The sequence below is a fragment of the Mizuhopecten yessoensis genome, unplaced genomic scaffold (assembly GCF_002113885.1).
Source record: "Mizuhopecten yessoensis strain PY_sf001 unplaced genomic scaffold, ASM211388v2 scaffold2613, whole genome shotgun sequence".
NCBI classification, from domain to species: domain Eukaryota; kingdom Metazoa; phylum Mollusca; class Bivalvia; order Pectinida; family Pectinidae; genus Mizuhopecten; species Mizuhopecten yessoensis.
The window spans coordinates 49,678-62,213 of NW_018404633.1; the positions used below are offsets into that span (position 1 = coordinate 49,678).

General features: G+C 41.4%; 2 protein-coding genes across 3 annotated transcripts in view; one reads left to right on the plus strand and one right to left on the minus strand.

The window, feature by feature from the left end:
- The window catches only part of LOC110446183 (carboxy-terminal domain RNA polymerase II polypeptide A small phosphatase 1-like), a 37,416-nt gene extending 36,281 nt beyond the window's left edge, over window positions 1-1,135 (plus strand). For both annotated transcript variants that reach the window (XM_021491205.1, XM_021491204.1), the window contains exon 8: window positions 177-1,135. In XM_021491205.1, the coding sequence (XP_021346880.1) occupies window positions 177-317 (141 nt within the window). In that variant the 3' untranslated portion in view covers window positions 318-1,135. The remainder of the gene's footprint in view (window positions 1-176) is intronic.
- Window positions 1,136-8,999: 7,864 nt separating this feature from the next.
- Window positions 9,000-9,686, minus strand: LOC110446182. Its single transcript, XM_021491203.1, has one exon. The coding sequence runs from the start codon at window positions 9,684-9,686 to the stop codon at window positions 9,000-9,002; it is 687 nt and encodes a 228-aa protein (XP_021346878.1).
- Window positions 9,687-12,536: the final 2,850 nt, after the last annotated feature.

Genomic DNA, 12,536 nt, shown 5'->3' on the forward strand with positions numbered 1-12,536 from the left:
GATATGACTGACACAGAACCAGTGTTAACCTGTCTCTGTGTTTCGTTGTAGGTATGACTGACACAGAACCAGTGTTAACCTGTCTCTGTGTTTTGTTGTAGGTACCAGTACAGTGATGGTTTGATTATATGACTGATACAGAACCAGTGTTAACCTGTCTCTGTGTTTTGTTGTAGGTACCAGTACAGTCGTGGTTTGATGATATGACTGACACAGAACTAATGGATTTAATACCATTCTTCGAAGGTCTCTCTAAGGTGGATAGTGTTTATACACTGCTTCAGAATGCCAATACAACCAACACAGATTCTTCATAGTAGTGGCGTTATTGACCTGAAGGTCAAGGTTGTATGTGATGACCTTAACCAAACTTTCAAGGTCTTGTTTGATGGTGATGATCATGCATTTGACCTTTTTTATATTTAACATATGCAAAGATGACCTCATAAAAACATTTTGGTGAGACAGAAAAGGAAGACTTTATGAAGTTTTCTGTCTGAGATCGCAGCGGGGACTGCCGACATTTGGTCAGATGTGTTTTTGAGGTTGTGATTTTGTGTTTTAGAACAAACAGGCATCAGAGAACAGCAAACCACCACCTCCACCAGGGCATTCAGCATTCACTGGTGTATATGTCACAGATTGAAGAGCCAGGCTGCAATAACAAATTAATCATTCATTGCAGAGTTATGGGCCCTGGTTCTTCAAAGTCAAACTTGACCTCGTCTGTTACTAAATATTCATTACGGGTGGAATAGTGGTACTGAACAACCTGTACATGTGTTAGCTTGTGTACTGGCTCAGGGTGGAATAATGGTACTGAACAACCTGTACATGTGTTAGCTTGTGTACCGGCTTAGGGTGGAATAGTGGTACTTAACAACCTGTTCATGTGTTAGCCTGTGTACTTGCTCAGGGTGGAATAATGGTTCTGAACAACCTGTACATGAGTTAGCTTGTGTACCTGTTCAGGGTGGAATAATAGTACTGAACAACCTGGACATGTGTTAGCTTGTGTACTTGCTCAGGGTGGAATAGGGGTACTGAACAACCTGTGCATGTGTTAGCTTGTGTACCGGCTTAGGGTGGAATAATGGTCCTGAACAACCTGTACAGGTGTTAGCTTGTGTACCTGTTCAGGGTGGAATAATGGTCCTGCACAACCTGTACATTTGTCAGCTTGTGTACTGGCTCAGGGGGGAATAATGGTACTGAACAACATGTACATGTGTTAGCTTGGGTACCGGCTTAGGGTGGAATAATGGTACTGAACAAACTGTACATGTGTTAGATTGTGTACCGGCTCACGGTGGAATAGTGGTACTGAACAACCTGTACATGTGTTAGCTTGTGTGCTGGCTCAGTCTGTTAGGAATTATATTGCTGATACACAGCCGGGCCAGGTTAAATCTTTATCACTATTCTTCACCTGTATCATGTGTGGGGATGATTAGTCCTAATTATTCTAAAAACAGGTATTAATATCAAACCTGAATAAATTGTATAGTAACTTGTCCTGCATTAGTGTTCCAAGATATGATGGGGATCATGACATTTAGTGCATGTATGTTTTCTAGACCTAATTAAACAGAGAACAGAATATGTTCACTTCCTGGTTGTTAACTGAATAATGAACAGAATATGTACACTTCCTGGACGTTATTGAACAGAGAATAGAATATGTTCACTTCCTGGACGTTATTGAACAGAGAATAGAATATGTACACTTCCTGGACGTTATTGAACAGAGAATAGAATATGTACACTTCCTGGACGTTATTGAACAGAGAATAGAATATGTGCACTTCCTGGACATTATTGAACAGAGAATAGAATATGTACACTTCCTGGACATTATTGAACAGAGAATAGAATATGTATACTTCCAGGACGTTATTGAATAGAGAACAGAATATGTACACCTCCTGTACTTAGGTCAACATGTATATGAACTATCATACATTCACTTAAGGCTATGTTCCTCTGAGATATGACAATTTTGCACTTTTATAAAATTTCATGTTTATATTTGCAATTACATGTAAATGAAACCTTTTGCAACTATAAAAATAACCGGTCAAAACGTAAGGATTTCGATTTATTGGAGTGTTATGTAATGCTTATTCAAATTTTAAAAAAAAGAAGATTTTTTAATTGAAGTTTTGATACATTTTCTGAAATATCAATTAATACATTTCTGATTAAAAATACACATCATTTAGGGTTCCTTTACCCTTTATTTCCTTCAGACAAAAATTGTGCAGATTTTAATAAGGGTTTTAAATTGAAAGTTTGAATAGATACTTTTGTTATTTTCTCTCTTAATAAAGACTAAAACAGCAAATCCAATAAGGTCTAGCTATATATAGGATGAACTGCTTATTAGCTCACCTGGTCCAAAGGACCAAGGTGAGCTTATGCCATACCGTGGCGTCCGTCGTCCATCCGTCCGTACGTCGGTACATCAACAATTTCTTTAAACGACTTCTTCTTCTTAACCTCTAATTGGAATTCAACTAAATTTGACTGGAAGCATCCCTAGGTGGTGGGGATTCAAAATTGTAAAAATGGTGGGGCTGATCCCCCAGGGGGCTGAGGGGCGGGGCCAAAAAGGGTAATTTGGCTATATTGCTACAAACAACTTCTTCTGTAGATCTATGCACTGGATATCAATCATATTTGATCGGAAGCATTCATGAGAGGCAGGGATTCAACATAGTACAAATGGTGGGGCTAACCCCCCGGCTAAGGGGTGGGGCCAAAAAAGTTTATTGCTTGGAAATGGTTGAGATCCCTACCGTATAACCATACATACACTTGCTGAGTATAAAGAGAAGAATGCACATTTGCTTTCAGGTTGGCCCTAGGGTTTGGCCCCACCCTTGGAGACATAGTCTCTGGGTCATAACTTTGAAATACTGTAGTTGAGATCCCCACCCCAAAACTATATATACAAATGCTGGGCATAAAGAGACGAATGTAGTCGTGATATTAGAATAGACCCTGGGGTCTGACCAAACCCCTAGGGACCTAGTTTCTTAGTCACAGCTTGGAAACAGTTGATATCCCCACCCTATAACCATATATACAATTGCCGAGTATAAAGAGATGAATGTACATATGCTTCCAGGATGGCCTTGGGGACTGCCCCACCCTTGGAGACTTAACCCCTGGGTCATAACTTTGAAATGGTTAAGATCCCCATCCCAAAACTATATACAATTGTTGAGCATAAAGAGACAAAAGCAGTCATGATATTAGAATTGATCCTGGGGTCTAGCCACAACCCTAGGGACCTAGTTTCTGAGTCACAGCTTGGAAGCAGTTGAGATCCCCACCCCATAACCATACATTAAATTGCTGGGCATGAAAAATCTAGTACAGATATGCTACAAGGATTGGCCTTGGGGTCTGGCATATTCCCTTGGATCTCATTTGGAGAATATTTTGCCATGATTGCTTAGATATCCAGGTGAGCGATACAGGCCCTCTGGGCCTCTTGTTTATTATTCAGGTACCCTTAAATTTGGAATCAAATGTAAATTTAATTTAAAGGTTGCCTTAGTTGAGGTATTAAATACAGAATTTAAGCAAGATGAGTTTCATTTTCATATAATAATCTGATTCCATTTAGCCCTGTGCATTAATGCTATATTTTTTCTGTGTGGAAAAAAGAAGTGTAATGGTTCAGTCCTGATAAGGCACTTACGGTTTATTCTCAAAATATCTGTAATTGAACACATTTCTTGTTCATGTAAATAAATAAATTTGAAGAAATTAGCTGTATTCTTTGAGGCATTTACTGAGCAATGAAGTTTTATTTATTTTAAATATCATAAATCATTTCTAAACTGAATTGGAGATATATGACATTATATAAATGTGAGAGATCGAAGAGATCTCAGAAGGATATATTCTGAAGTGAAGGAAGGGCATTACATCAACTATGCATGCCAGATGTGTGACCTCTGAACTGTTGAGGTGTGCACTCCTCTGTTAAAGGATGAACACTATTTCCTTGATTTTTATGTGAAAACAGTGCACTAGAGAAATGACCGAAGGTGAGGTGATGAAGTAAGGATTTCTCCATATGGTATTATTCCTGATGAATGCCAAAAACAGTTTCACATTTTATCATTATTGTACTGACCCATATTGAACTAGGTTAGGATTTTGATCCATCGGTATTCTACTCTTCCTCCTTCATTTCTGCATTCTTTGCTTTGGGTTGTGTTGGGTTTTAGGGAATGGTGCTTGTAACGGGTGAAATCGGCATGCTACAAGGTATGTTTGTGAGGACATAATGGGGCACTATTATCAACTGTCAGCAATACTCGCACAAAACATAGATTTTTTAACAAGGAAATGCATAACCATTGCATTTTTTTGAGTCGGAGGAAAACTTTGATGGTTGTTAAAAGTCGAAAACAGCTTAACTCTGGCAAAGGCTTATGAAGCTGCAATATCCCTTCCCTTGCTTTCTGTGTGTTACCAACATCTCAACCCTTCCCCATGTTTCTGTGTGTTACTGACAGCTCCACCCTTCCCTAGGTCTGTGTGTTACTGACAGCTCCACCCTTCCCTAGCTTTCTGGGTGTTACCGACACCTCCACCCTTCCCCATGTTTCTGTGTGTTACTGACACCTCCACCCTTCCCCATGTTTCTATGTGTTACTGACAGCTCCACCCTTCCCTAGCTTTCTGGGTGTTACCGACACCTCCACCCTTCCCCATGTTTCTATGTGTTACTGACAGCTCCACCCTTCCCTAGCTTTCTATGTGTTACTGACAGCTCCACCCTTCCCTAGCTTTCTGTATGTTACTGACCCCTCCACCCTTCCCTCACTTTCTGAGTGTCTGTGGACCACATTTGCTGTAATGTTAACCCATCAGCCAGTGTTGACACTTAAATAACAGTGCCTTATATGCTAGTGTACATATGTGTATACAGTACTTGGCATGTTGCTCCCCACAGGAGAGCTGGGTACAAGTCTCCATTACAGTAATTCCCCAAATTTACTCAGTTATCATTGTAACTACATGTTTTTCTTATATGTAGTTAAGTGTTAGACTAGGTTACAGTATATGAAATGTTTATACTAAGGTAAAACTTAACCTCAAATAGAATCAATTACCTGCTTAGTTGATGAAGTTCTAATCGCAATCAATGTAGATTAAAATGGCATGAATGTCCCTTTGTTTTGAGAATTTAATATTCATTATATGTATATATATTTTTTATCTTTGTAACTTCTTAGTTAAAATTGCATGTATCCTATGGTATGTGTTTACTGGCCATTGTATTTTGGTGAATTTATGCAGCGCTGCATGTTCTTAATTCCTATATCCCTCGTGGTGATCATGGTATAATTGTGTTTACCTCAAGGTCAACATGCCAATCACAGCAATGTTATTACTGGTCGTTCGAAATTACATTTGAATGATCCATAAAAATGAGATTTCTACAACGTTTCATATAGGCAACAAATATGTGAAGTTCTTCACAGTTTTCTTCACACTCTGTCAATTCTGGTGTCATTTTGATGGCACTGTTTTATTAAGACCATGTTTTGGTAATAGAGTTCTCTCCCCTAGACTCCTTCCCTTTCTACCTCCTCATCCTTTAGGTTGGCAGCTGGTTTTGTGGTGCACTACCCTCTCCTAGTGGTTTGCTAAGATCAAAGGACAGACTTTTTTTTAAAGTAGCATCAACAAGAGTAGAAAAGAGTTCATGGTCAAGAGACCAACTGATCACAAAGTGTAGGTCAGGTATAGATCAGACGGGTCAAAGGTCGTTGGATATGTCATTTGTGATCAAAGATCATGTGTATTTCTATATTTCATACAGGTGTAAGAATTGATTTTGCTCCAATGACAAGTAAGGGTAAGACAATTATAGATCACATGACATCATTTGAAGTTATAATTATTAGGGTTTGACATTTCCATGAACCTGGATATTAGAGGATGTGACCTACAGAAAGTTAAAGTTAAATGTTTAAAAACATTTGAAGAGGCAGAAGGTTTTGTAGAGGAAGTGGAGATTAGCCTGTGAACCATGTGCATGATACTATTGTGTTAGTGTAAAACTTTTATTAACCTGATTTGCTCACTGACAGCAAATTAAAGTCAGTAAATTAATTGGAAAATAGCCCTCACAAATAGCTCAAAAGAAATATTTCTTCAATTTGTTTCGCCAGACTATTTTTTCGCTTGTAAAACCTTTTTTCTGATTTATAGAACTTTGACATGTAACTTTACAACAGTAGTGAGTTAGGATCTTTATCAAGGAAGCTGGTTACAAAGATTTTTATAAGTTATTAAATTATATTATTATTTCTATCAACTGGTGGAGGAAATCATGCAATTAATGTTTTATTTGTGAAATGTTCCCTTGTTAAAAACTCTCTTTGACCTGTTCTTTAATTACCTGTGACCTTGTACTAACTCCTCCGACAGTGTAGTAGCCGTTTCCCTGTAAAGATAACTAGATGTTGATCTTTTAAATCCTTAAATTACAGAATGCTGCATAAAACAACATCAGCCAATAACCATGTATGATTTCAGAAGATGTATAGTGGTATCATATATTAAACACTGTTTTTCTGCTGTGTATTCAATATTCCCAAATATAGAAATTCCAGGAATGGGTCTCAGAAATCTTCCTTTCGAAGGTATAACATGTGCCCATATGTGTGAATACACATCCCATGTGTCCGTGAGAATGTCCTCAAGGAAAAACTCTATATATTACATGTTCCAGGAGGATTGAGGCTGATCAAATCACATAAATGACAGCCTTTACCGTAATTAGGTCTCCTGTGTCAATCACAAATACACTGGCTTAATCTTTTACAAATATTATTATCAAGTATATTTTTTTTCAATTTAAGCATCGACTCTCCAAAAGTTTTAAGGATATGCATAAATAATTATATACCTTTTTATAAATCTTGCGTTGTTTAAAACAGCAGATTTTTAATTAAAAGTGGCGAGCCTCGGGATGAGCTTGATAACAAGTTTTGACAACAGTCTGGTGTAGCTGGGTGATACCTAAATATTTCATACGTGTTTAACAGAAAGTCACAGGAAAATCTCTTACATTGTACATAGCATGAGAGGCAAAGATTATTTTTGTTATATTAACTAGAGATAATTAATTTATATAAGATATATATATATATTGCCTTTATACTAGTAACTACATTGATTTGATATTAGTATATGTTTTCATAGTTTGTGAATCTGTGTGGTCGGTATTTTACCACATCATTACAGCAACGAGTGAGAGATAATGTGATTAGTACCCCCCTCCAAATATTATATTTCATCAAATATTTCTTCGCCTTTCCTTACATGTTTGTAACTGGGGAATCTGGTGCTATGAAGGTTGATCACCTGAAATTAGGCCTATTATAATTTTCATTTTACACTTGAAATTTTAGATTCATTTTCAGGTGTGGTATGTTTAAATTTTATTGTCATAGTTATATTTTATAAATGTTCTCGATGAAGTGACAAAGATATTGTTTTGGTCATTCACCACCATGGTTACCATTTTCCCAGTGCATTCATCTAAACTTCTATGACTGTTTTTGAATATGATTACTTTAGCCTTGATATCCCCACCAAACAGCTGGCCAGGTATCTGGAATCCCCACCAAACAGCTGGCCAGGTTAGATGTTTGTGTTACACCTGTCCCTGTTGTTTGTGGTGTTGAGGTTTCATTAGTTTGTAGTACTGTTCACTAAGCTTGCAGTGCTGATTCATGCTCTTATTTTCCTTGCTGCATTTTGATTGGGTTTCTACTCCAGTTTTCTGGGCGAGTGACATCATCTTGTGTATTCCAAGAATACAAATACACTAACTTATTACTGAAATTTTTGTTGTACTTTCTGACGCTGAACTTTGATGATATCACAAGCTATCTACGAGGACATTTTGTTTAAACTGCGCTCAAAGTACATGTTCAACAAAGACTGTCACAACATTGGCCTCCTACATGATCCAGTGCGCTGAGACACTTCAGAAATTTTCTGTATTTTCATTATTTTAGAGGTTTCTGAATATATTACCTATGATGTAAATAGGGCCCAGCAGTTATATTTACCATGATCATTTACAGTTGAACTTAAAGTTAAAATGAACTCTTAAGGTCGTCTAGTCGGAACAGACATCTTCATAAACTGAAATGTCATGCTCCAGATAACCAGATTTTTATTAAACAACAAAAAAAGACAACATAATTTGACCTTTAGGTTATTAAAATTGATTCTCATTGGCCATAATATCAGATAACCGTTTTTGCCATATTACATGATATCATTTAGATTTTTTTGTTACATTTTTCTTGGATTATTATGAATTTGAAAAAACAATTACATTTTTTAGCCAATGATTTTTCAGGACCTGTAATACTTGTACATCCATTATTCAGTGACCTTCACAGTTTGGTTCTGAATTATTATGTTGGTCTTTACCAATTACTACAACTTCCTAATGCTTGTTTGGGTTTCCATAAAAGAGCAGGAATGTACTTTAGCATTTAGTATTTCTAATTAACTTCCAAATTTGAAAATTGTACAAACTACTCATAGTAAAGGCATAAAGTTAACAGCCTTCGAGTGGGATAATAAATTTGACACTGAGTTATCAATTAACCCTCCTTCCTCCTAGTAAGATATCACTAAGATGCTTTCCTGGTTGAGGCATTTGACACACTCTTCATAGGAATGTTTATTTGATGTCTTCATAGGGGAGCATCAATTTGATTTGAATTGGGCATCATTGTGACTCCTTCTTGGGTGAGTGACTCCTAGTGAGGCGAGTGACTCCTTGTGGGTGAGTTCGTCCAAGTGGGTTAGTGACTCCTTGTGAGTGAGTGACTTCCTATGAGGCAAGTGACTCCTTGTGGGTGAGTTTGTCCAAGTGGGACAGTGACTCCTTGTGAGTGATTGACTCCCTGTGGGGTGAGTGACCCTCAGTGGGTGAATTACTCCTAGTGGGTGAGTGACTCCCAATGGGGTGAGTGACTCCTAGTGAGTAAGTGACTCCTAGTGAGGCGAGTGACTTCCTGTGAGGCAAGTGCCTCCTTGTGGGTGAGTTTGTCCAAGTGGGACAGTGACTCCTTGTGAGTGATTGACTCCCTGTGGGGTGAGTGACCCTCAGTGGGTGAATAACTCCTTGTGAGTGACTCCCTGTGGGGTGAGTGACCTTCAGGCGGTGAATGACACCTAGTGGGTGAGTGAATCCTAGTGGGTGAGTGACTCCTAGTGGGTGAGTGACTCCTAGTGGGTAAGTGACTCCCAGTGGGGTGAGTGACTCCTTGTGGGTGAGTGACTCCCAGTGGGGTGAGTGACTCCGTGTGGGTGAGTGACTCCCAGTGGGGTGAGTGACTCCTTGTTGGGTGAGTGACTCCCAGTGGGGTGAGTGACTCCCAGTGGGGTGGGTGACTCCCAGTGGGGTGAGTGACTTCTAGTGGGGTGAGTGACTCCCAGGGGGGTGGGTGACTCCTTGTTGGGTGAGTGACTCCAAGTGAGGCGCGTGCCTTCTTGTTGGGTGAGTGACTCCCAGTGGGGTTAGTGACTCCTTGTTGGGTGAGTGGCTCCCAGTGGGGTGAGTGTCTCCTTGTGGGGTGAGTGACTCCCAGTGAGTGAGTGATTCCTAGTGGGGTGAGTGACTCCATGTTGGGTGAGGGACTCCTATTGAGGCGAGTGACTCCCAGTGGGTGATTGACTCCTAGTGGGTAAGTGACTCCCAGTGGGGTGAGTTTCTCCTTGTTGGGTGAGTGACTCCAAGTGAGGCGCGTGCCTTCTTGTTGGGTGAGTGACTCCTAGTGGGTGAGGGACTCCTAGTGGGAAAGAGACTCCCAGTGGGGTGAGTGACCCCGTGTGGGTGAGTGACTCCCACTGGGGTGAGTGACTCCGTGTGGGTGAGTTACTCCCAGTGGGGTGGGTGACTCCCAGTGGGGGGAGAGACTCCGTGTGGGTGAGTGTCTCCCAGTGGGGTGAGTGACTTCTTGTTGGGTGAGTGACTCCTAGTGAGTAAGTGACTCCTAGTGAGGCGAGTGACTTCCTGTGAGGCAAGTGCCTCCTTGTGGGTGAGTTTGTCCAAGTGGGACAGTGACTCCTTGTGAGTGATTGACTCCCTGTGGGGTGAGTGACCTTCAGGCGGTGAATGACACCTAGTGGGGGAGTGAATCCTAGTGGGTGAGTGACTCCCAATGGGGTGAGTGACTCCTAGTGAGTAAGTGACTCCTAGTGAGGCGAGTGACTTCCTGTGAGGCAAGTGCCTCCTTGTGGGTGAGTTTGTCCAAGTGGGACAGTGACTCCTTGTGAGTGATTGACTCCCTGTGGGGTGAGTGACCTTCAGGCGGTGAATGACACCTAGTGGGTGAGTGAATCCTAGTGGGGGAGTGACTCCTAGTGGGGAAGTGACTCCCAGTGGGGTGAGTGGCTTCTAGTGGGGTGAGTGACTCCCAGTGAGTGAGTGACTCCTAGTGGGGTGAGTGACTTCTAGTGGGGGGAGTGACTCCATGTTGGGTGAGTGACTCTTATTGAGGCGAGTGACTCCCAGTGGGTGATTGACTCCTAGTGGGTAAGTGACTCCTTGTTGGGTGAGTGACTCCAAGTGAGGCGAGTGACTTCTTGTTGGGTGAGTGACTCCTAGTGAGGCGAGTGACTCCTAGTGGGGTGAGTAACTCCCAGTGGGGCGAGTGACTACCAGTGAGGCAAGTGACTCCTTGTGGGGTGAATGACTCCCAGTGGGGTGAGTGACTCCCAGTGAGTGAGTGACTCCTAGTGGGGTGAGTGACTCCCAGTGGGGTGAGTGACTTCTAGTGGGGTGAGTGACTCCCAGTGGGGTGAGTGACTCCGTGTGGGTGAGTGACTCCCAGTGGGGTGATTGACTACTAGTGGGTAAGTGACTCATAGTGGGTGAGTGATTCCCAGTGGGGGGATTGACTCCTAGTGGGGAAGTGACTCCTAGTGGGTGAGTGACTCGCAGTGGGGTGATTGACTCCTAGTGGGTAAGAGACTCCTAGTGGGTGAGTGACTCCCAGTGGGGTGATTGACTCCTAGTGGGTAGGTGACTCCTAGTGGGGTGAGTGACTCCTTGTGGGTGAGTGACTCCCAGTGGGGTGATTGACTCCCATTGGGGTGAGTGACTCCTTGTGGGTGAGTGACTCCCAGTGGGGTGATTGACTCCTTGTGGGTGAGTTCGTCCCAGTGGGTCAGTGACTCCTAGTGGGTGAGTGACCCTCGGTGGGTGAATGACTCCTAGTGGGGCGAGCGACTCCTAGTTGGGTGAATGACTCCTAGGGGGGTGATTGACTCCTAGTTGGTGAGTGACTCCCATAGGGGTGATTGACTCCTAGTGGGTGAGTGACCCTCAGTGGGTGAATGAATCCTAGTGGGTGAGTGACTCCCAGTAGGAGAGTGACTCCTAGTGGGTGAGTGACTCCTTGTGAGTGAGTGACTCCTTGTTTGGTGACAATGTGACACTGTCCTGCTAACCATTTAGTAGCATCAATTTGGATTGGTTTTTAATGTCCTCCAGGGGGGAGTATCAGTACTAGGGGGTGGGGGATCAGTACCAGGGGGGAGTATCAGTACTAGGGGGTGGGGGATCAGTACCAGGGGGGAGTATCAGTACTAGGGGGTGGGGGATCAGTACCAGGGGGGAGTATCAGTACTAGGGGGTGGGGGATCAGTACCAGGGGGGAGTATCAGTACTAGGGGGTGGGGGATCAGTACCAGGGGGGAGTATCAGTACTAGGGGGTGGGGGATCAGTACCAGGGGGGAGTATCAGTACTAGGGGGTGGGGGATCAGTACCAGGGGGGAGTATCAGTACTAGGGGGTGGGGGATCAGTACCAGGGGGGAGTATCAGTACTAGGGGGTGGGGGATCAGTACCAGGGGGGAGTATCAGTAAGATGGTGAAGGAAGGAGAGGTTATTTCTAACATAATATCCCAAGTCCTATAATATCTGGAAATGTGAAGTTTTTTTTGTTTTTTTTTAAATCAATAGATTTATTTCAATTAGATTGTATGCATATATTTACCTGGACAAAAACAGTACTTAGTATCCAATGATTCATATTCACCATTATATGCGTATGTTAGAATATGTACTTTCCTTTGTCACTTTTGTCCAATTCTTTCTGATGTAATTCAGATTTTAATGATGTAATTTGTTTTATAGATATTTTTTACCATAATGGGAAAATCTACCATTCAATAGTCTCATGATTGTATACAATTGTTCATCCATATACTGTAGATAAATACTATTTTGTAATACTGCACATTGCTTCATACTAGATTCAACCAAATATCTTGAGTCGTACAATTATTAATTAATTTAATTTTTTCCTGTTTTGCTTAAATACTTGGTTGTCAATCAATCAGCATCAGCAGAGAATAACTTCAGTACTGGGTTATCAACTGTGTACAAAAACAGAGAATTACTTCAGTACTGGGTTATCAACTGTATACAAAAACAGAGAATTACTTCAGTACTGGGTTATCAACTGT